General features: G+C 40.2%; 1 protein-coding gene across 1 annotated transcript in view; it reads right to left on the reverse strand.

The window, feature by feature from the left end:
- The window catches only part of SCN8A (sodium voltage-gated channel alpha subunit 8), a 262830-nt gene that overhangs the window by 60310 nt on the left and 176561 nt on the right, over window positions 1-25959 (reverse strand). The window contains exons 18-20 of the mRNA XM_053708233.1: window positions 10050-10103; window positions 9130-9267; window positions 7727-7831 (exon numbers count right to left, since the gene is read on the reverse strand). Coding sequence (XP_053564208.1) covers window positions 7727-7831; window positions 9130-9267; window positions 10050-10103 — 297 coding nt within the window. The remainder of the gene's footprint in view (window positions 1-7726; window positions 7832-9129; window positions 9268-10049; window positions 10104-25959) is intronic.

Here is a 25959-nt window from a genome sequence, read left to right on the forward strand (position 1 = left end):
GTACTCCTATCCTTGACTCATCTCACAACCTGCCCACTTGACCCTATTCCTTCACTCTCTCTCTGCTTCACTAACCCCTACCCTATCTCATCTCTTTAACCAATCTCTCATCGCTGGCAAATTTCTAGATACATTCAAGCACGCGTCAATCATACCAAACCTAAAAAAGCCCTTGCTTGACCCCTCCATGCCTTCTAACTATCGACCGGTCTCCTTACTTCCCTTTGCTTCAAAATTATTGGAATGACTGGTCTATAATTGGCTAACTCAATTTCTCACACTCACTCCTTACTTGATACACTACAATCTGGTTTCTGCCCTAAACACTCAACAGAAACTTGTCAGGGTTTTTTTTCCCTGTTTTGTTTGCCATGTGCTGCTGGCAGCCATTTTACTCACCTCTCTTGCTGACTCTGGTGCATACTGTGTGATGCTGCTCATTTCCTGCACTTCCCTTTATGGCCAGACTGGTGTACATCATCAGTGTGAGACAGGATGCAGTCTCAGAATTGTGATGTCATCACTTATTATTTAAAGGGCCTCTGTTCAGTATGCTTTGCCCTTGCATTGTCTCAGACCTGTTTGTGAGAGCTCCTGTGTATTACCTGGCTGTCTGACGTCCCTCCTGGTTCCTGATCCCTGGCTTGTTCCTGACTCTGCTGTTCGCCTTTTTCCTGATTCCGGCTCATCCGACTATTCACTTTGGGTCCTGACTCAGCTCGTCTGACTACCAGCTCTGGTTTTGATTCCTGGCTTGTTGTTTTGACTTGTGGACTTTTTATTATTTTTTTTATTATTAATAAAGGTGTGATTATTTTTGCACTTCTTGTCTCAGTCTGATTCCTGGCACCCTGACATTACGCAAGGGCCATGAATCCTGATGGTGCTAATAATCCACCTTTACCTGCCATAATTTCCAGGATGGATGAACAGGATCACCGCTTGGACCAATTTGCACTAGCCCTGCAAACCCTGCTGACTCGCACTGCACATTTGGACCAAAGTGCCCCGCAAGTTATGGCTGCTCCTGTTTCCGCTGCTGCACCTAGTCCTACCAGGAGCTTGTCCGGTTCTGCACCTCTACCTCAGCGATATGGAGACGATCCTAATCAGTGCAGAGGGTTTTTGAACCAGGTGGGCATTACTTTGAGATGTTACCTCAGGCATTTCCCTCTGACAGAGCTAAGGTGGGATTTCTCATCTCATTACTCTCTGACACAGCTCTTGCCTGGGCTAATACCTTGTGGGAGACTAATAAACCTGTTATTTCAAATTACCCTGAATTTGTGGCCTCCTTTCAAAGGGTGTTTGATGTTCTGGCTCGCTCCTCCTCTGCTGCTAAACGACTCATGTCCATTCAGCAAGGTACAAGATCTGTTGCTCAGTACACCATTGAGTTACGTACGCTTGCCGCAGAGGTAGGTTGGAACAATGAAGCCCTTGTTGCCGCCTTCTTTCATGGGCTCTCTGATGCGATTAAAGACGAAGCTGCTGCCAGAGATTTACCAGAAGTTCTCGAGGCATTGGTGTCTTTGTTGATCCAAATTGACATCAGACCAAGTGAGAGAGCCTCTTTCAGGGAGCGCTTGCGGAAGCCTCCTGTTCCGTTGTCTCCTATGTGTTCATTCCCACACATGCCTCCCTCTCCTCCCATGCCTCCTAGTCCCGAGTTTATCCTCATCCCCGGAACTGCTAAAGGAGAAACCTTTGGTCTCGGTTGTCCTTTCCTGGGTGGACTCCTCCATAGTCACCCAGGCTCTTGTTGACTCCGGTGCTGCGGGCTATTTCATTGACAGTGCTTTTGTATCAAAGCACTCCATTCCTGTTTTGCCTGTTCCACTTGCTATTGAGGCCATTGATGGCAGGCCCCTTCAGCTTGCACTCGTTATTCACAAAACTGCTCCGTTTTCCATGGCTGTTGGGGCTCTCCATTTTGAAACCCTCCAGTTCCAGGTGATAAACTCTCCGCATTTTCCGTTTATTCTGGGTTATCCCTGGCTCCAAAAGCACAATCCCAGTCTCGATTGGCGCAGGTCCCAAATTGTGTCATGGTCTCCGCAATATATTTCCCCTTGTCTTCGGAATCCAGTTAAAGTCTTGTGCATGTCTTCAGTATCTCAATTGCTAGAGGAGTACGAGAGTTCCTAGACGTTTTTGACAAGGTGCCTGCCGGTACGTTGCCTCCTCACCGGTCTTACGATTGTGCCATAGACCTGCAACCCGGAGCCATTCCTCCTCGGGGCCGGGTTTACCCTCTGTCTGTTGCGGAGAATTGTGCTATGGAGGAGTATGTTGCCGATGCTCTGTTGCAGGGGATAATCTGCAAATCCTGCTCTCCTGCAGGGGCTGGCTTCTTATTTGTGAAGAAAAAGGGTGGCGAGTTAAGTCCATGCATTGATTGTAGGGGTCTTAATAGTCTTACCATTAAGAATGCTTAGACTATTCCGCTCATTACGGAACTCTTTGACCACCTCAAGGGAGCTACGGTCTTTACTAAACTTAATTTGAGAGGAGCGTACAATCTCGTTAGGATCAAGGAGGGCCACGAATGGAAAACAGCATTTAACACCAGGAGTGGGCATTATGAGTATCTTGTAATGCCCTTTAGCCTATGTAATGCTCCTGCTGTTTTCCAGGAATTTATTAATGATGTCCTACGAGATATGTTGCAACTGTGTGTTGTGGTGTACTTAGACGACATCATCATACACTCACCCACACTTGAGGCTCATCGTTCTGATATTACACGGGTTCTTCAGAGACCACGTGAGAACGGCCTGTTTTGTAAACTCGAGAAATGTGAGTTCCATCAGACTCAAGTAACCTTCCTAGGTTATGTTATCTCCGTTGCAGGGTTCTCCATGAATCCTGACAAGTTATCTGCAGTGGCCTCGCCCAGTTGATCTTTGGTCTATTCAATGTTTTTTGGGGTTCGCCAATTACTATAGAAAGTTTATTAAAAACTTTTCTTCCTTGGTCAAACCTATCACTGACATGACCCGTAAAGAGAATGATCCACTCCATTGGTCACCTACTGCCATTAAGGCCTTTGAGAGTCTTAAGACTGCCTTTGCTGCCGCTCCAGTTCTGGCTCATCCTAACCCTGTCCTGCCTTTCGTTCTTCAGGTTGATGCGTCCGAGACTGGAGTAGGTGCCCTCTTGTCTCAGCGTCCTACGCCTGATGGTTCCTTGCATTTGTGTGGTTTCTTCTCCAAGAAATTGTCTCCAGTGGAGTGCGATAATGAAATTGGCGACAGGGAATTACTGGCCATAATTTTGGCACTCAAGGAATGGAGGCATCTTCTCGAGGGTACTAGCGTTCCAGTGCTCATTCTTACTGACCACAAGAATTTAACTTATCTATCTGAAGCAAAACGTTTGTCGCCCCAACAGGCCAGATGGGCTCTATTTTTGTCTCGGTTTAATTATGTGGTCTCCTACCTGCCTGGTAGTAAGAATGTTAGGGCTGATGCCCTCTCTCAACAATTTTCGCCTCTGTCCAAGGAGGAGTTTGTACCTACTCCAGTTATACCTCGACCATATTTTGACTACCTTACGTACTAATTTGACTTCTCCCTTGGGGGAGGAGATCCTGGCTGCACAAACCAATGCACCTCCTGAGAAACCTAGTGGTAAGTGTTTTGTTCCTGAGAATCTTCAAACTGAACTTTTGCACACTTACCACTATCCTAAAGCCGCAGGTCACCCAGGCAAGAACCAAATGATTTGGTCTGTCACTCGACAATTCTGGTGGCCAGCTCTTTGTTCTGATGTTGCGGCGTATGTTGCCTCCTGCTCAGTTTGTGCACAGAATAAGACTCCGACACATCTTCCTGTGTCCTTGGACACATATTTCCATGGACTTCATTGTTGAGCCCCCTGTTTCCAATGGCAATACTGTTATCCTTATGGTGGTTGACAGTTTTTCTAAAATGTCCCATTGCATTCCCTTGAAAAAGTTGCCTACCGCTCAGGAGCTTGCTTCAATTTTTGCCCGGGAGGTCTTCCGTTTACATGGGTTACCCACGGAGATAGTGTCGGACCGGGGTAGCCAGTTTGTCTCCAGATTTTGGCGTTCCTTTTGTGCTCAAATGGGGATCCAGCTTTTCTTTTCCTCGGCATATCACCCTCAATCCAATGGGGCTGCGGAACGGTCTAATCAAGCTCTGGAACAGTTCCTCCATTGCTATGTCTCAGCACCACAATCATTGGTCTGAACTTTTACCTTGGGCAGAGTTTGCTCATAATAGTGCTATTAATGCTTCCTCCAAGTTATCCCCGTTCATGGTGAATTAAAACCATCCTTGTTGCCTGATTCATTCATGTCTCAGGGTATTCAGGCTTTGGAGGAGCATCTCCGGCAACTCCGTTCCACGTGGGTGCAGATTCAGGATTGCCCTCATCATTCTATGCAGCGCCAAAAGTTCCAGCCAGATCGTAGGCGTCTGCCCGCGCCTTCCTACCAGGTTGGTGAGAGAGTTTGGCTGCCCTCCCACAACTTGAACCTTCATTTGCCTTCCAATAAACTGGCTCCCCATTATGTTGGTCCTTTTTCGAATACTCCGACGGGTCAATCCTGTGGCCTACGCTCTTGACCTTCCTCCTGCTATGTTTTTCATGTCTCCTCCTTGAAACCATTGGTTTGTAATCTGTTTACCACTGTGTTGCCTCGCCCACGTCCTATCTTTGTTGACAACCATGAGGAGTATGAGGTCAGCAGCATTATTGACTCTCGTATGTCCAGGAGCCACATACAGTATTTGGTTCACTGGAGAGGCTACGGTCCGGAGGAGCGTTCATGGGTTCCCTCCTCTGATGTTCATGCTCCCGCCCTCCTCCATGCCTTCCATGCCCGTTTCCCCAATAAGCCTTTTGTCCTCCCGCGGGGGAGGGGTCGTTGAGGGGAGGGTACTGTGAGGTTTTTTTTTCCCTGTTTTGTTTGCCATGTGCTGCTGGCAGCCATTTTACTCACCTCTCTTGCTGACTCTGGTGCATACTGTGTGATGCAACTCATTTCCTGCACTTCTTTTTATGGGCAGACTGGTGTACATCATCCGTGTGAGCCAGGATGCAGTCTCAGAATTGTGACGTCATCACTTATTATTTAAAGGCCCTCTGTTCAGTATGCTTTGCCCTTGCGTTGTCTCAGACCTGTTTGTTAGAGCTCCTGTGTATTACCTGGCTGTCTGACGTCCCTCCTGGTTCCTGATCCCTGGCTTGTTCCTGACTCTGCTGTTCTCCTTGTTCCTGATTCCCGCTCATTTGACTACTCGCTTTGGCTCCTGACTCGGCTTGTCTGACTACCAGCTCTTGTTTTGATTCCTGGCTTGTTGTTTTGACTTGTGGACTTTTTATTATTTTTGTTATTAATAAAGGTGTGATTATTTTTGCACTTCTCGTCTCAGTCTGATTCCTGGCACCCTGACAAAACTGCTCTTGCTAAAGTAACAAATGACCAGTTATCAGCTAAAGCAAAAGGCCACTACTCCTTACTAATTCTTCTTGACATATCCACTGCTTTTGACACAGTTGACCATCCTCTCCTCCTAAAAATACTTCATTTATTTGGCATCCGAGACACAGCCCTCTCCTGATTTGCCTCATTGCTCTCAAACTGCTCTTTCTCAGATTCCTTTAACAACATATCTTGCGATCATATGCCTCTCTCAGTTGGAGTACCACAAGGCTCTGTCTTGGGCCCCTTGCTTTTCTCTCTCTATACATCCTCTATTGGAAAACTTATAGCCTCCTTTGGATTCCAGTACCACTTATATGCTGATGATTCCCAAATTATCTTTCCTCTCCTGATATCTCTCCCTCTTTACTCAACCAGATTTCCAACTGCCTCTCTGCAATTTACTCTTGGATGTCTTCACACTACCTCCAACTCAATCTGTCCAAAAACTGAGCTGCTTCTTATTCCCCCCTCTTTGAGACATCCAACACCTGACATTTCTCTGACGGTTGGAGACTCCATTCTCAACACCTCACCCCAGGTCTGTTGTCTTGGGGTCACACTAGACTCAGAGCTCACATTCAACCCACATATACAAGCAGTTACCAAATCCTGCTGTTCACACCTACGCAACATTTCCAGAATTCATCCCTTCCTTACTCAAAAAACTACTTATTCATTCCCTCATTTTGTCACACATTGATTATTGCAATCTACTCCTAAATGGCCTTCCAAAACACTGCCTCTCCTCCCTCCAATCTATTATGAATACTTCTGCTAGACTCATCCATCTAAGTCGCTGATCTACATCAGTTGCTCCACTCTGCCAGTCTCTACACTGGCTCCCCATACACTCCAGAATACAATTTAAAGTATTAACCCTAACTTATTAAGCACTCAACAGTCTAACTCCCAACTATATTTCCTCTCTCATCATGAAATATTGCCCATCCCGTCCTCTTCGATCAACCGCTGACCTATGTCTCTCCACTCCTGTTATCTCTACGTCCCACTCCTGCCTCCAAGACTTCTCACGTTCTGCTCCTGTCCTCTGGAACTCTCTACCCTGCTTCATAAGACTGTCTCCAACCTTGTATAGCTTCAGATGCTCCTTGAAAACCCACCTATTCATAGAGGCTTACCATCTCTCCTCTATCCCTCATCCGAATCAAAAGCTACCCAAACCATATGTCTTTGCACCCTATACCTCTGGAGCAGGGGCCAATTCCTCCTTTACTAGATTTGTTTAGTTTTGTTATGTTTGGTATTTTATCAAAAATCTTTGTCATTGTATACCCCTATCATTGTACCCAGCGCACGGAATTTGGCAGCGCTATTTAAATAAATAATAATAATAATAATAAAACTACAAGCTAAAGTTATAATGTAGTGGGGGATGATGATATTCCTTCAGTGGCATCTCACATCCAGCAGTTGAATTTTTTGATTCTAAGTTACGTTATTACAATAACACTGGCTATTGCTATTATAATAACAGTAGCCTCCTAATATGTTTCACAGTTTCTAAATAGTCATATACATATCCTCTACACCAGTTTCATGCTAACTCCTCTCTTCTCATGCCTATGTGACTTATAGCTATTGCACCTATTATTTTATGAAGAAATATAGAATGTTTGATTTTATCTTTATCTTTGAATTCTCTGTTTTTTTCTGAGTGCGAGGATTTCCTTTTTGTCTTGTGGTTCTGCTCGCTCGAGGCGTTGGTGAGGCTTCCCTTTCCTGGGCACCAGAAGCTAGGAGCATTGTTCCCGTAGGGACATTTTATGTGTAGCACAGAGCATGCAGCGTGAAGAACGCTGTATGATTAGTGGGTGCAGTGTTTGGATTCAGAGCGCATAACGTGTACTGCATGTTGGATTATGCCTACGATACTCTGCTCTTGCTACAGTCAGGCTTGCTCATTCACAATTTTCATCTTTAAATACTTTCAATAACCATATGGTGGCACTGTTTGTAACAATTTTGTATACATAATGCTTATGACACATGCACATTTGTAAGCATACCTCTATATGCTCTGATGGGAAGGAAAACAACTAAATGATACTAATATAATACAGTAATATAAGTAAATTGGATTTGTTTTAATTGTATGCTCTGCCTGAATCGTCAGATTCATTTTAAAAATCAATGAAAAATTGCTGAAAAGCATGCATGTTAAAGAGTTAAAACTGATAACTATCCTCTGAATCATGAAATGATATGGTTGTTAGCATAAGGTTTATAGATTCTCAACTGACTACATACCATTGGTCTTGGAATAGGTTTCTGTGGTTTCTTTGACCCCAGTTTCTTCATTGCATTATAATACTTTTTTTGCTCCTCTGTCATGAAGATGTCTTGACCTCCAAAGTAAAATCAAGATAACATATCTGGTTACAATCAATATGTGCATCTGCTACTAAATGCAAAGACGTATATGTTGAGATTTGAATAAGGTTGAAATGCTTAAAAATGCTATCTGGTGAGCAGGAACCTTACTGTAAGGCTCAGCTGGTTTAATAGAACAGTATATTATGACATTAATTTCTCTTTCCTTAAAACAGAACACATGAAAATATTATCTACCTTAAAGGGACATAAAGTATGTTTTTATCTATACATCAGAAATTACTGATTTTCAAAAGATCTGCATATAAATAAACTTGTTTTTTTAACCAGTCTTATTAGCAAAATTTGCATTTTTCCAGAGGAAAAACGGTAAATTTGAGATTATGGGGTTAATTTATTAAAGTCTGGAGGGCATGAAATGCTGTAGCATACGCTGTCCGTATTCAGCATTGCATAAGCAGTTCTAGTGAACTGCTTGTGCAATACCGCCCCCTGCAGATTTGCGGCCAATCAGCCGCTAGCAGGGGCTGTCAATCAGCCCGATTGTATGCGATAGGGTGGATTGCTGTATGTAGCCTCAGAGGTGGCATATGAGTTAAGGAGCAGCGGTCTATAGACCGCTGCTTCTTAACTCCTGTTTGCGGCGAGCCTAAATTCGGCCAATAATAAATTGACCCCTAAAAAAAATCTCCCTTGAAGTCCAATTTTCTCTAAAATTCCAAATAATTTTTTTTATCTTACATTTGTATTCTATAAATTGCATGTTTTACATTCTAGTTGAGACCTAAACATTTAGTGTATTTTATTCTCTGCTCCCTTTCCTACATTGAAATTGAGAAAAAACTCAAATCCAAGCTTTAATATACTGGTACACCTCACTTTACAGCGCTTCTCTAATACAGCATTTCGTGGAGATGAAGTTCAAGCTCCAAGGATTTTGAAACCGCGCTGTACTCATTATGAGATTGTGCAATTCGCTTTGTTTACAGCATTACAGTGCAATCTGTGTCTCAGTGTTTTAGTCTGGCAAATTTTACTACAGTCATTGTCACTATTTTACAGGTACAGTTTTTATTGATTAATTGAATACTGTGCTGTGCTAGTGTTAAACTAAACTTTGCACTATTGCACCCATAATATAAGTTAGTTCAAACATGTTTTCAAGTTTTTAAACAAACTGGCAAATTAAAAGAAAAAAGTGTTTCACTTTAAGGCGGTTTTCACTTTACAACGGGGCTCTGGTCCTAACCCGCTGTATGATCGAGGCATACCTGTATTATTTTATCCAATACCTAACTCTTTCATCAATAAATACTTATCTTTTTCTTTTGTTGATTGAAGTTATCAATGATGACACCAATAAATAGGTTTAGGGTGAAGAACGAGCCAAAGATAATGAAGATTACAAAATAAATGTACATATAGATATTGTCCTCATATTTTGGCTGCTGGGTGACCTACAAATTTGAGATACAAAGTTAATATTGATCAACAGCATTCTCAGAACAAATACATCAAACAACTTAGGGCTCCATGTACAAAGAATAGGCCCCAAATGTTTTAGCTATATTAACAAAAATCTTCCATATACTTAAGTAACTTTGCAGTTGTAAAACTCTTGCATGTTTATACCACTACTCACTTCTGGTAGGTTTTCTAAAATATGTAGGCTTACCAAAAAGTACCCTACCTTACCAGATAATATATTAATCTATGTTCACATCATATAACAGTATTACAAAGAACAAGTATGGAGATCTGCCTACAAAAGTTGCATTAATGTACACATTATAGGCCAATAAGCCAATCTGCTTTTCCAAACCCAAAAAGAATTTTAAGAATAGTGGTTGTAATTTGACAATTTTTAAATCAAATTCCTTATAGAGTCTGATATCTGTTAAAAGGTAGCTGCAAGTATTTTTTTAGTAGCAGCATTACATAACTTTAAAAAAACAAAAACGAATTAAAGCTAACAAAAATATACATTTTCAGAAAGACATTGTGCAGAGGTTAGGTTGTCTAACATCTGTTCTTCATAAACACTTTTTTATTCTTCAAAGGTTTAACATATGCTATAATTAAAAAACTGTGTTACTCAAAGATTCTGTAAACATGAAAAAGGGAATATCATTTGTTTGGTTAAATCTATTCACTGTAACAATTCTGTTAAAATAAAACATAATATATATTTAATATATATTTAAAAAAAACGAACTTTAGATGGTGCTTTGTAACTCACCTTTCTAGAATCAACTGCTGCATACATAATATCCATCCATCCTTTAAAAGTAGCCTAAAAATACATATGTATGTTAAATAAAATGCAGATTCATTATATGTTAGATTCAAACCAAATACAAGCAAAGCACATCCATATATGCATTAAAAATGTTGGGGGGAAAATAATAAGAGAACACATTACATTTGTCAAAGTCCATAACGCAATTGTCTAAGGTAGCGCTCATATAAATTGGCTGACACTCCACCTCAGGCCTACCGCCATATTGCTTGGGTTCATTGGCTGGAATTGACTTAAAGGGACACTGAACCCAAATATTTTATTTTGAGATTCGTATAGAGCAGGCAATTTTAAGCAACTTTCTAATTTACTCCAATTATCAAATTTTCTTCATTCTCTTGCTATCTTTATTTGAAAAAGAAGTCATCTAAGCTAAGGAGCCAGACAATGTTTGGTTCAAACCATGGACAGCACTTGTTTATTGGTGCTGTCCAATCAGCAAGGACAATAAAAAATGGTCCGGCATCTAAACTTACATTGTTATTTTTAAAATAAAGATACCAAGAGAATGAAGAAAATTTGATAATAGGAGTAAATTAGAAAGTTGCTTAAAATTGCATGCTCTATCTGAATCATGAAAGAAAAAATTTGGGTTCAGTGTCCCTTTAAATGTTTGTTTTTTCTTTTCTTATAAATCCATTTTATAAATTAGTAATGAAGCTTCAATTGCTGGAACAATTACTAATTAATATTTGAAGGTTCCTTATCAACTTTATTAGATTATTATTGCCAGTTTTGGCAAGTACGAGCAAAATTACAATTTATAAACTGATGTTCTTACAAACGTAAATGTTGTAAAATTCACTGAGCTAAATATTACCCAAAAGCAGGTTTACTTGACTTGAAAATACCTGTTTTACTGTTTACTAAACATGGTAAGAACACTTAAAATATTGTCACCTTATAACTTTTAAGTGCACGCTGATTTGTAGAATTGCTGATACTAGTTTTATACTGTATTCATGGAAAAGTTGATCTCATGCTTTTGTATTCAGTCTTTTTGATAAATTTAAGTTCACTTACACACAATAAAATAGGGAAATATTTTTTTTGCCCTATATTCGGCTACACTGTTCCTTTAAACAACAATATCTATTTACCTGTCACTTTAAATATAGGTTCAGTATGTGTTGCCAAAAATAGTGCAGGTAAGTCATTCTTGATCACTTTCTGCTATTTTTCATTGTTGAGAATAGGAGATACACTTGTTAATGACATCTGAGATGATGGTGGATATATATATATATATATATATATATACACTGTGTACAGAATTATTAGGCAAATGAGTATTTTGACCACATCATCCTCTTTATGCATGTTGTCTTACTCCAAGCTGTATAGGCTCGAAAGCCTACTACCAATTAAGCATATTAGATGATGTGCATCTCTGTAATGAGAAGGGGTGTGGTCTAATGACATCAACACCCTATATCAGGTGTGCATAATTATTAGGCAACTTCCTTTCCTTTGGCACAATGGGTCAAAAGAAGGACTTGACAGGCTCAGAAAAGTCAAAAATAGTGAGATATCTTGCAGAGGGATGCAGCACTCTTAAAATTGCAAAGCTTCTGAAGCGTGATCATCGAACAATCAAGCGTTTCATTCAAAATAGTCAACAGGGTCGCAAGAAGCGTGTGGAAAAACCAAGGCGCAAAATAACTGCCCATGAACTGAGAAAAGTCAAGCGTGCAGCTGCCAAGATGCCACTTGCCACCAGTTTGGCCATATTTCAGAGCTGCAACATCACTGGAGTGCCCAAAAGCACAAGGTGTGCAATACTCAGAGACATGGCCAAGGTAAGAAAGGCTGAAATACGACCACCACTGAACAAGACACACAAGCTGAAACGTCAAGACTGGGCCAAGAAATATCTCAAGACTTATTTTTCTAAGGTTTTATGGACTGATGAAATAAGAGTGAGTCTTGATGGGCCAGATGGATGGGCCCGTGGCTGGATTGGTAAAGGGCAGAGAGCTCCAGTCCGACTCAGACGCCAGCAAGGTGGAGGTGGAGTACTGGTTTGGGCTGGTATCATCAAAGATGAGCTTGTGGGGCCTTTTCGGGTTGAGGATGGAGTCAAGCTCAACTCCCAGTCCTACTGCCAGTTTCTGGAAGACACCTTCTTCAAGCAGTGGTACAGGAAGAAGTCTGCATCCTTCAAGAAAAACATGATTTTCATGCAGGACAATGCTCCATCACACGCGTCCAAGTACTCCACAGCGTGGCTGGCAAGAAAGGGTATAAAAGAAGAAAATCTAATGACATGGCCTCCTTGTTCACCTGATCTGAACCCCATTGAGAACCTGTGGTCCATCATCAAATGTGAGATTTACAAGGAGGGAAAACAGTACACCTCTCTGAACAGTGTCTGGGAGGCTGTGGTTGCTGCTGCACGCAATATTGATGGTGAACAGATCAAAACACTGACATAATCCATGGATGGCCGGCTTTTGAGTGTCCTTGCAAAGAAAGGTGGCTATATTGGTCACTGATTTGTTTTTATTTTGTTTTTGAATGTCAGAAATGTATATTTGTGAATGTTGAGATGTTATATTGGTTTCACTGGTAAAAATAAATAATTGAAATGGGTATATATTTGTTTTTTGTTAAGTTGCCTAATTATTATGCACAGTAATAGTCACCTGCACACACAGATATCCCCCTAAAATAGCTAAAACTAAAAACAAACTAAAAACTACTTCCAAAAATATTCAGCTTTGATATTAATGAGTTTTTTGGGTTCATTGAGAACATGGTTGTTGTTCAATAATAAAATTAATCCTCAAAAATACAACTTGCCTAATAATTCTGCACTCCCTGTATGTAGGATGGCCATTCGTCCCCCCATTAAAGTCTAAATACACATGAAGTAAGAATGTATCACTATGTGAGCTCCACTAAGTCGCATAAGGCCACTGACCATTAATAAAGTAGTGTAGCTAGGGGATCATGTTAGACTGGAGATATCGTGTAGCCAAGCATCTGTTGCTGATTATCAAATTTGTACACATGCATGCAACTGTAAAGCAAAGGTACACCCAAACAGTGCCCATAAAGGCAATACCAAATCTACAAAATATAACTCACAATCCACTATTGATATCATGCATAGTTATGTGTTTATAGTCCATGTGTCTCCCCAGGCTACAGGGGATGAGATTAGACCTCAACTGTAGGATCATTGGTCTAACCATTAACAAGTGACAATCATGGTAGGTGACCAGACCCTGTGACAGAGTCTAAGTGACTCTTGCAGTAAGACCTCAAAGGACTCATTCTATCATTGGTCTACTGTTTATAAGTGGCAATAGGTGGCTTTAAAGTCTTAAAGGGATATGCTCAAAATCCTCAATATATTCGATTTATGTTTATTTAACTCCCAGCATAGGAGAAGTGTGCGCCAAGTGTGTTTTATTTCAAACAGATTTTTATATTCTTTTTTTTTTCCTATTTATAAAACTTATTGGATGATTTTTTTTATCATCTTCATTTATACCCTAGCAAGTAGTAGGGGTATGGATAATAGCTCTAGTATCTGCCTGCCTAATTAAATACATTATTATTTGAATATAATTGTATTTCCCCCCACTTTACTTGCTCTGTTGTATATAATTAGATTGTATATATTACACCAATATTATGTTTTTTACAATGTATTAATTAAAGTTATATTTTATTTTGAACTAGTCCTCCCACACCCTTTCCGATTTAGTATTCTAGGCTCTTGTATAGTGTGCTATAATCAATACCTCTTTTTCTCTCCTGACTAAGTGGCAATCAGGGTCTGGGGTTACAATGTCCCTTGGCGATGAATGAAGTGTATGCTGCATCATGGACACCAGTTCAGCAGTTCAGATTAATGCTTTCCTGTGTAGTACCCTAATCCATCTCCACAGCTGTTAAGTCAGGTCTTCCATTGGCCAACATCAAATTGGGTTAAAATTGCGTTAAACCTGGACCCTGCTATATGTTCTATACTGGCTCAAACCTAGTGCGAGTCTCACTATAGCATGTCACCCCCACTGGTCTAAGATCACAGAACATAATATAGCTTCAGAGTATACCATGGTTACTCACCCATCCTCCAGTATTCAAAGGAAGCAATGCCAATCATTCGACATGTTAAGGCCTCGTGGATGTAGGGTACCCAGTCGATATATCCATCGGGATTCCAGTTGGAGAAGTGTTCTGTCATGGTCCCCTCCCCGTTTTAGGGGGAGGGGACATGATCAATCAGGATAAAACGTAGGTCCGTTACCTTGTGCTTTGTGTGTAGGTAATGTCTCGCTACCGGTTGGTCAGAGACTCCTTTGTCCAGTGCACTACGTATTACAGGTCTATGGTTTGCCATCCGCAACCGTGCGTTGTCACTTGTCTTTCCGACATAATATTGTCCACAGCAGCAGCTGAGTAGATATATCACATGACTCGTGGTGCATCAGTCATGACTCGGTGAACATCAGTCTATCTCTCAAACTTCTTCCATGCGTATAACCCAAGATTGGGGGGACCATCTGTCCCAAAGGTAGGGTCTTGTCTGACTCCAGGATCTCCCATCTGTTCCTGATGTTGTCAGCCAATGTCTTCTTTCCCTTATTAAAGGGACAGTATACACTCATTTTCATATAACTGCATGTAATAGACACTACTATAAAGAATAAGATGCACAGATACTGATATAAAAATCCAGTATAAAATGGTTTAAAAACGTACTTAGAAGCTTTCAGTTTAGCTCTGTTGAAAAGGTAGATGGAAAGCCCACTGCAAGTGGGAAATAAGACACCCCCCTCCCCCTTCTTTTGCATATGAAAAGACCCTTTACACAAACAGGAGCAAGCTGGAGTTGGTAGCTGACGGTATTCAAATAAAACTTTGGGGCTTGGATAGGAGTCTGAAAATCAGAGCAATGTTATTTAAAAATAAGCAAAACTATACATTTTTTTAAAAAACAAACTTTATGGGCTTTATAAATAGATCATCTACAAAACATTTATGCAAAGAAAAAATGAGTGTATAATGGCCCTTTAAACGTGGTAGTAAAATCCATCCTGGTCTTGCTTCTATCCTTGGGTTTAGTCCCCTGCTCTTCAGGTTGTGATGTAATCTCCTGTCTGACCTTGATAATAAGGCTAGTTTTGTAGCCTCATTGGAGAAATTTGTTGGCCATCATATCTAGCTGAAGTTCCTGGTTTGCCGTTTCGGTATTATTCCTCATAACCCTTATCATTTGAGATTTTATTATTGCATCCTTACATCCATTTCAGCATAGTGATCAGGTCCCCAGAATCCCTAATATATGAGGTTCTGTAGACCTGATCACTATGCTGAAATGTGTGGAAGGGATTAAAGATGACTATCTACTAGTGACAATGCTACAAAAGATACACTGATGATGTCTTCCTCATCTGGCATGGACCTGAGGAATCACTTATTGATTGGGTAGAGCAGCTCAACAACTATGAATCACCAATCAAACTTGAACTTAAACACGATAAGGGACATATTGACTTTCTCGACCTAAGGATCTATAAAAAACAGGGGAAACTCTATACTACTCTCTACACCAAGCCGACTGACAGAAATTCCCTACTGGAGGCCTCAAGTAACCACCCACCACATACCCACAAGGCAATAATAAAATCTCAAATGATAAGGGTTATGAGGAATACCGAAAAGGCAAACCAGGAACTTCATCTAGATATTATGGCCAACAAATTTCTCCAACGAGGCTACAAAAACATAATTTATGTAAGAACTTACCTGATAAATTCATTTCTTTCATATTAACAAGAGTCCATGAGCTAGTGACGTATGGGATATACATTCCTACCAGGAGGGGCAAAGTTTCCCAAACCTTAAAATGCCTATAAATACACCCCTCACCACACCCACAAATCAGTTTAACGAATAGCCAAGAAGTGGGGTGATAAGAAAAAAAGTGCGAAGCATATAAAATAAGGAATTGGAATAATTGTGCTTTATACAAAAAAATCATAACCACCACAAAAAAGGGTGGGCCTCATGGACTCTTGTTAATATGAAAGAAATGAATTTATCAGGTAAGTTCTTACATAAATTATGTTTTCTTTCATGTAATTAACAAGAGTCCATGAGCTAGTGACGTATGGGATAATGACTACCCAAGATGTGGATCTTTCCACACAAGAGTCACTAGAGAGGGAGGGATAAAATAAAGACAGCCAATTCCTGCTGAAAATAATCCACACCCAAAATAAAGTTTAACAAAAAACATAAGCAGAAGATTCAAACTGAAACCGCTGCCTGAAGAACTTTTCTACCAAAAACTGCTTCAGAAGAAGAAAATACATCAAAATGGTAGAATTTAGTAAAAGTATGCAAAGAGGACCAAGTTGCTGCTTTGCAGATCTGGTCAACCGAAGCTTCATTCCTAAACGCCCAGGAAGTAGATACTGACCTAGTAGAATGAGCTGTAATTCTCTGAGGCGGAATTTTACCCGACTCAACATAGGCAAGATGAATTAAAGATTTTAACCAAGATGCCAAAGAAATGGCAGAAGCTTTCTGGCCTTTCCTAGAACCGGAAAAGATAACAAATAGACTAGAAGTCTTACGGAAAGATTTCGTAGCTTCAACATAATATTTCAAAGCTCTAATAACATCCAAAGAATGCAACAATTTCTCCTTAGAATTCTTAGGATTAGGACATAATGAAGGAACCACAATTTCTCTACTAATGTTGTTGGAATTCACAACTTTAGGTAAAAATTCAAAAGAAGTTCGCAACACCGCCTTATCCTGATGAAAAATCAGAAAAGGAGACTCACAAGAAAGAGCAGATAATTCAGAAACTCTTCTAGCAGAAGAGATGGCCAAAAGGAACAAAACTTTCCAAGAAAGTAATATAATGTCCAATGAATGCATAGGTTCAAACGGAGGAGCTTGAAGAGCTCCCAGAACCAAATTCAAACTCCAAGGAGGAGAAATTGACTTAATGACAGGTTTTATACGAACCAAAGCTTGTACAAAACAATGAATATCAGGAAGAATAGCAATCTTTCTGTGAAAAAGAACAGAAAGAGCGGAGATTTGTCCTTTCAAAGAACTTGCGGACAAACCCTTATCTAAACCATCCTGAAGAAACTGTAAAATTCTCGGTATTCTAAAAGAATGCCAAGAAAAATTATGAGAAAGACACCAAGAAATATAAGTCTTCCAGACTCTATAATATATCTCTCGAGATACAGATTTACGAGCCTGTAACATAGTATTAATCACGGAGTCAGAGAAACCTCTTTGACCAAGAATCAAGCGTTCAATCTCCATACCTTTAAATTTAAGGATTTCAGATCCGGATGGAAAAAAGGACCTTGTGACAGAAGGTCTGGTCTTAACGGAAGAGTCCATGGTTGGCAAGATGCCATCCGGACAAGATCCGCATACCAAAACCTGTGAGGCCATGCCGGAGCTATTAGCAGAACAAACGAGCATTCCCTCAGAATCTTGGAGATTACTCTTGGAAGAAGAACTAGAGGCGGAAAGATATAGGCAGGATGATACTTCCAAGGAAGTGATAATGCATCCACTGCCTCCGCCTGAGGATCCCGGGATCTGGACAGATACCTGGGAAGTTTCTTGTTTAGATGAGAGGCCATCAGATCTATCTCTGGGAGCCCCCACATTTGAACAATCTGAAGAAATACCTCTGGGTGAAGAGACCATTCGCCCAGATGCAACGTTTGGCGACTGAGATAATCCGCTTCCCAATTGTCTACACCTGGGATATGAACCGCAGAGATTAGACAGGAGCTGGATTCCGCCCAAACCAAAATTCGAGATACTTCTTTCATAGCCAGAGGACTGTGAGTCCCTCCTTGATGATTGATGTATGCCACAGTTGTGACATTGTCTGTCTGAAAACAAATTAACGATTCTCTCTTCAGAAGAGGCCAAAACTGAAGAGCTCTGAAAACTGCACGGAGTTCCAAGATATTGATCGGTAATCTCACCTCCTGAGATTCCCAAACTCCTTGTGCCGTCAGAGATCCCCACACAGCTCCCCAACCTGTGAGACTTGCATCTGTTGAAATTACAGTCCAGGTCGGAAGAACAAAAGAAGCCCCCTGAATTAAACGAAGGTGATCTGTCCACCACGTTAGAGAGTGCCGAACAATCGGTTTTAAAGATATTAATTGATATATCTTCATGTAATCCCTGCACCATTGGTTCAGCATACAGAGCTGAAGAGGTCGCATGTGAAAACGAGCAAAGGGGATCGCGTCCGATGCAGCAGTCATAAGACCTAGAATTTCCATGCATAAGGCTACCGAAGGGAATGATTGAGACTGAAGGTTTCGACAAGCTGTAATCAATTTTAGACGTCTCTTGTCTGTTAAAGACAGAGTCATGGACACTGAATCTATCTGGAAACCCAGAAAGGTTACCCTTGTTTGAGGAATCAAAGAACTTTTTGGTAAATTGATCCTCCAACCATGATCTTGAAGAAACAACACAAGTCGATTCGTATGAGACTCTGCTAAATGTAAAGACTGAGCAAGTACCAAGATATCGTCCAAATAAGGAAATACCACAATACCCTGTTCTCTGATTACAGACAGAAGGGCACCGAGAATCTTTGTGAAAATTCTTGGAGCTGTAGCAAGGCCAAACGGTAGAGCCACAAATTGGTAATGCTTGTCTAGAAAAGAGAATCTCAGGAACTGATAATGATCTGGATGAATCGGAATATGCAGATATGCATCCTGTAAATCTATTGTGGACATATAATTCCCTTGCTGAACAAAAGGCAATATAGTCCTTACAGTTACCATCTTGAACGTTGGTATCCTTACATAACGATTCAATAATTTTAGATCCAGAACTGGTCTGAAGGAATTCTCCTTCTTTGGTACAATGAAGAGATTTGAATAAAACCCCATCCCCTGTTCCGGAACTGGAACTGGCATAATTACTCCAGCCAACTCTAGATCTGAAACACAATTCAGAAATGCTTGAGCTTTCACTGGATTTACTGGGACATGGGAAAGAAAAAATCTCTTTGCAGGAGGTCTCATCTTGAAACCAATTCTGTACCCTTCTGAAACAATGTTCTGAATCCAAAGATTGTGAACAGAATTGATCCAAATTTCTTTGAAAAAACGTAACCTGCCCCCTACCAGCTGAACTGGAATGAGGGCCGTACCTTCATGTGAACTTAGAAGCAGGCTTTGCCTTTCTAGCAGGCTTGGATTTATTCCAGACTGGAGATGGTTTCCAAACTGAAACTGCTCCTGAGGACGAAGGATCAGGCTTTTGTTCTTTGTTGAAACGAAAGGAACGAAAACGATTGTTAGCCCTGTTTTTACCTTTAGACTTTTTATCCTGTGGTAAAAAAGTTCCTTTCCCACCAGTAACAGTTGAAATAATAGAATCCAACTGAGAACCAAATAATTTGTTTCCCTGGAAAGAAATGGAAAGTAGAGTTGATTTAGAAGCCATATCAGCATTCCAGGTCTTAAGCCATAAAGCTCTTCTGGCTAAGATAGCCAGAGACATAAACCTAACATCAACTCTAATAATATCAAAAATGGCATCACAGATGAAATTATTAGCATGCTGGAGAAGAATAATAATATCATGAGAATCACGATTTGTTACTTGTTGCGCTAGAGTTTCCAACCAAAAAGTTGAAGCTGCAGCAACATCAGCCAATGATATAGCAGGTCTAAGAAGATTACCTGAACATAGATAAGCTTTTCTTAGAAAAGATTCAATTTTTCTATCTAAAGGATCCTTAAACGAGGTACCATCTGACGTAGGAATGGTAGTACGTTTAGCAAGGGTAGAAATAGCCCCATCAACTTTAGGGATTTTGTCCCAAAATTCTAACCTGTCAGGCGGAACAGGATATAATTGCTTAAAACGTTTAGAAGGAGTAAATGAATTACCCAATTTATCCCATTCCTTGGAAATTACTGCAGAAATAGCATTAGGAACAGGAAAGACTTCTGGAATAACCGCAGGAGCTTTAAAAACCTTATCCAAACGTATAGAATTAGTATCAAGAGGACTAGAATCCTCTATTTCTAAAGCAATTAGTACTTCTTTAAGTAAAGAGCGAATAAATTCCATCTTAAATAAATATGAAGATTTATCAGCATCAATCTCTGAGATAGAATCCTCTGAACCAGAAGAGTCCAAAGAATCAGAATGATGGTGTTCATTTAAAAATTCATCTGTAGAGAGAGAAGATTTAAAAGACTTTTTACGTTTACTAGAAGGAGAAATAACAGACAAAGCCTTCTTTATGGATTCAGAAACAAAATCTCTTATGTTATCAGGAACATTCTGCACCTTAGATGTTGAGGGAACTGCAACAGGCAATGGTACATCACTAAAGGAAATATTATCTGCTTTAACAAGTTTGTCATGACAATTATTACAAACAACAGCTGGAGGAATAGCTACCAAAAGTTTACAGCAGATACACTTAGCTTTGGTAGATCCAGCAGGCAGTGGTTTTCCTGTAGTATCTTCTGGCTCAGATGCAACGTGAGACATCTTGCAATATGTAAGAGAAAAAACAACATATAAAGCAAAATAGATCAAATTCCTTATAAGACAGTTTCAGGAATGGGAAAAAATGCCAAACATCAAGCTTCTAGCAACCAGAAGCAAATGAAAAATGAGACTGAAATAATGTGGAGACAAAAGCGACGCCCATATTTTTTAGCGCCAAATAAGACGCCCACATTATTTGGCGCCTAAATGCTTTTGGCGCCAAAAATGACGCCACATCCGGAACGCCGACATTTTTGGCGCAAAATAACGTCAAAAAATGACGCAACTTCCGGCGACACGTATGACGCCGGAAACGGAAAAGAATTTTTGCGCCAAAAAAGTCCGCGCCAAGAATGACGCAATAAAATGAAGCATTTTCAGCCCCCGCGAGCCTAACAGCCCACAGGGAAAAAAGTCAAATTTTTGAGGTAAGAAAAAATATGATAATTCAATGCATAATCCCAAATATGAAACTGACTGTCTGGAAATAAGGAAAGTTGAACATTCTGAGTCAAGGCAAATAAATGTTTGAATACATATATTTAGAACTTTATAAATAAAGTGCCCAACCATAGCTTAGAGTGTCACAGAAAATAAGACTTACTTACCCCAGGAAACTCATCTACATGTTTGTAGAAAGCCAAACCAGTACTGAAACGAGAATCAGTAGAGGAAATGGTAAATATAAGAGTATATCGTCGATCTGAAAAGGGAGGTAAGAGATGAATCTCTACGACCGATAACAGAGAACCTTATGAAATAGACCCCGTAGAAGGAGATCACTGCATTCAATAGGCAATACTCTCTTCACATCCCTCTGACATTCACTGCACGCTGAGAGGAAAACCGGGCTCCAACTTGCTGCGGAGCGCATATCAACGTAGAATCTAGCACAAACTTACTTCACCACCTCCCTTGGAGGCAAAGTTTGTAAAACTGATTTGTGGGTGTGGTGAGGGGTGTATTTATAGGCATTTTAAGGTTTGGGAAACTTTGCCCCTCCTGGTAGGAATGTATATCCCATACGTCACTAGCTCATGGACTCTTGTTAATTACATGAAAGAAACTAGCCTTATTAATGAGGTCAGACAGGAGATTACATCACAACCTGAAGAGCAGGGGACTAAACCCAAGGATAGAAGCAAGACCAGGATGGTTATTACTACCACATATAATAAGGAAAAGAAGACATTGGCTGACAACATCAGGACCAGATGGGAGATCTTGGAGTCAAACAAAAGACCCTAACTTTTGGACAGATGGACCCCCAATCATAGGTTATAAGCGTGGAAGAAGTTTGAGAGATGGACTGATGTTCACCGACCCACAGCATTGTTACCTAAAACAACAATGGCTCAAGACCAAGAAAACAGGCTACTTTAGATACACAAGTTGTACAACCTGCAACAGTATGATTCCATGTAAAACCTTCCAGCATCCTCATACAACTCAGAAATACACCATAAAATACTTTATCACATGCACAACTAGTCATGTGATATATCTACTCAGCTCCTGCTGCTGTGGACAATATTATATCGGAAAGAAGAGTGACAATGCACGGTTGCGGATGGCAAACCATAGATCTGCAATACATAGTGCACTGGACAAAGGAGTCTCTGACCAACCGGTAGCAAAACATTTCCTACACGCAAGGCACAAGGTAACGGACTTACGTTTTCTCCTGATTGATCACTTCAACTGGAATCCCGATGGATTTATCGACTGGGTACCCTACATCCACAAGGCCTTAACATGTCGAATGATTGGCATTGCTTCCTTTGAATACTGGAGGATGGGTGAGTAACCATGGAATACTCTGAAGCTATATTATGTTCGGTCATCTTAGACCAGTGGGGGTGACATGCTATAGTGAGACTCACACTAGGTTTGAGCCAGTATAGAACATATAGCAGGGACCAGGTTTAACCCAATTTTAACCCCAATTGATGTTGGCCCATGGCGAGACCCGACTTAACAGCTGTGGAGATGGATTAGGGTACTACACAGGAAAGCATTAATATGAACTGCTGAACTGGTGTCCATGATGCAACATAAACTTCATCCATCACCTACACCTCAGAGAGACTATGTATATTGACTCTGATACTTATCTATTAGCTGTCTAAAGTGACACTGTAACCCCAGACCCTGATTGCCACTTGTAAACAGTAGACCAATGATAGAATGAGTCCTTTGAGGTCTAACTGTAAGAGTCACTTAGACTCTGTCACAGGGTCTGGTCACCTACCATGATTGTCTCTTGTTAATGGTTAGACCAATGATCCTACAGTTGAGGTCTAATCTCATCCCCTGTAGCTTGGGGAGACACGTGGACTATAAACACATAACTATACATGATATCAATAGTGGATTGTGAGATATATTTTGTAGATTTGATATCGCCTTTATGGGCACTGTTTGGGTGTACCTTTGCTTTACAGTTGCATGCATGTGTACAAATTTGATAATCAGCAACAGATGCTTGGCACACGATATCTCCAGTCTAACATGATCCCCTAGCTACACTACTTAATTAATGGTCAGTGGCCTTATGCAACTTAGTGGAGCTCACATAGTGATACATTCTTACTTCATGTGTATTTAGACTTTAATGGCGGGACAAATGGCCATCCTACATATGTGGATATCCTCTTCCAATGCTGCATGTTTTATGCCCCTGATACAGCATAACAGGACCAAACATAATTTCTATTATACTTTTGATACAGACCCTGGCCCATTTGTACTCTAGTTATTATGGCACACACATAATTATTCACAAACATAACAAGGGGGTTACACTTAAATTAATGCTATATCTGCTATAAGGCTTAGGTGCTTATCTGACAAAGAGAGCCGCTATTGCTGGGGTATGTTCACACTGGTGCAGGCATTGATTAAACTTATGCTGCCGTACGCACCACATTCCTAAGTGCTTAGTGTCTGAATGACACGTCAGCGCTTTATGCAAATTAGCAATGTGTGCATACCTGGGACCATGCAGACGTCGGATCCGTAACATCCATGCCTATTTTGATGAGACTCAGCAGGAGGTTGCCCGGCAGCATATGGGGGCATACAAGGCTAGTGGGCTTTATACAGGTATGGATTCCTAGACAGGTCTACACATACAATGTAGCTAAAGGGCTGATTTCAAAGCTTATTCCATACAGTGCCATACTGTTTAATTATCTGACCAGGATAGCCTGTACTTATAATTGTTTGACTTATATTTTGGGTATCACAGTTTTTTTCTACCTTCTGAGTTACACGTTATCGTGATCCACAGTATTATGATACAAATAGACGTATTACCACCTGAGTATGACCATTAACCCATTATGAGACTATTGACACAAGATATACAGCAAACATGATTATGGATAAACACTGAACTGTTAGAATTATTAATATACAGCAATCATAATTATGGATTAACACTGAATTGGTAGTGTTTTGATTCTTGTAGTGTTCTGGTCTTGTAAAAATACTATTGAATGATGTATATACACTAATATGTTTGATACACTGTTCTTTTAATTTTACTTTTATTATTTATTTTTCATATTGGTGATTAACCGTTTTGGTGCAATTTCCTGTAATTGTTTGATGGGTGGGGCTTAGCACATTTAAATTGCACTTTGTTCACCTGCACTAATGTCTGGTCTGAGGAAGAGGTCTGTGAACCTTGAAACGTTACCACAATAAAACATAATTTATGTAAGAACTTACCTGATAAATTCATTTCTTTCATATTGGCAAGAGTCCATTAGCTAGTGACGTATGGGATATACAATCCTACCAGGAGGGGCAACGTTTCCCAAACCTCAAAATGCCTATAAATACACCCCCCACCACACCCACAATTCAGTTTAACGAATAGCCAAGAAGTGGGGTGATAAGAAAGGAGCAAAAAGCATCAACAAGGAATTGGAATAATAGTGCTTTATACAAAAAAATCATAACCACCTTAAAAAGGGTGGGTCTCATGGACTCTTGCCAATATGAAAGAAATGAATTTATCAGGTAAATTCTTACATAAACTATGTTTTCTTTCATGTAATTGGCAAGAGTCCATGAGCTAGTGACGTATGGGATAGCAAATACCCAAGATGTGGAACTCCACGCAAGAGTCACTAGAGAGGGAGGGATAAATATAAAGACTTATAAAAATCTTTATAATGAAAAAAACTGCAATTATAAGCAGAAGAATCAAACTGAAACAGCTGCCAGAAGTACTTTTCGACCAAAAACTGCTTCTGAAGAAGAGAAAACATCAAATTGCTAGAATTTAGTAAAAGTATGCAAAGAAGACCAAGTTGCTGTTTTGCAAATCTGATCAACAGAAGCTTCATTCTTAAAAGCCCAGGAAGTGGAAACTGACCTACTAGAATCAGCCGTAGTCCTCTGAGGCGGGGATTTACCAGACTCCAAATAAGCATGATGAATCAAAAGCTTTAACCAAGATGCCAAAGAAATGGCAGAAGTCTTCTGACCTTTCCTAGAACCAGAAAAGATAACAAATAGACTAGAAGTCTTCCTGAAATCTTTAGTAGCTTCAACATAATATTTCAAAGCTCTTACCACATCCAAAGAATGTAAAGATCTCTCCAGAGAATTCTTAGGATTAGGACACAAAGAAGGGACAACAATTTCTCTACTAATGTTGTTGGAGTTCACAACTTTAGGTAAAAATTTAAACGAAGTCTGCAAAACCGCCTTATCCTGATGAAAAATCAGAAAAGGAGACTCACAAGAAAGAGCAGATAGTTCAGAAACTCTTCTAGCAGAAGAGATGGCCAAAAGGAACAACACTTTCCAAGAAAGTAATTTAATGTCCAGTGAATGCATAGGCTCAATCGGAGGAGCCTGTAAAGCCTTCAAAACCAAATTAAGACTCCAAGGAGGAGAGATTGATTTAATGACAGGCTTGATACGAACCAAAGCCTGAACAAAACAATGAATATCAGGAAGATTAGCAATTTTTCTGTGGAACAGAACAGAAAGAGCAGAGATTTGTCCTTTCAAGGAACTTGCAGACAAACCCTTATATAAACCATCCTGAAGAAACTGTAAAATTCTAGGAATTCTAAAAGAATGCCAAGAGAATTTATGAGAAGAGCACCATGAAATATAAGTCTTCCAGACTCGATAATAAATCTTTCTAGACACAGATTTACGAGCCTGCAAAATAGTATTAATCACTGAGTCAGAGAAACCTCTATGACTAAGCACTAAGCGTTCAATCTCCATACCTTCAAATTTAATGATTTGAGATCCTGATGGAAAAACGGGCCTTGAGATA

The sequence above is a fragment of the Bombina bombina genome, chromosome 3 (assembly GCF_027579735.1).
Source record: "Bombina bombina isolate aBomBom1 chromosome 3, aBomBom1.pri, whole genome shotgun sequence".
Taxonomy (NCBI): Eukaryota; Metazoa; Chordata; class Amphibia; order Anura; family Bombinatoridae; genus Bombina; species Bombina bombina.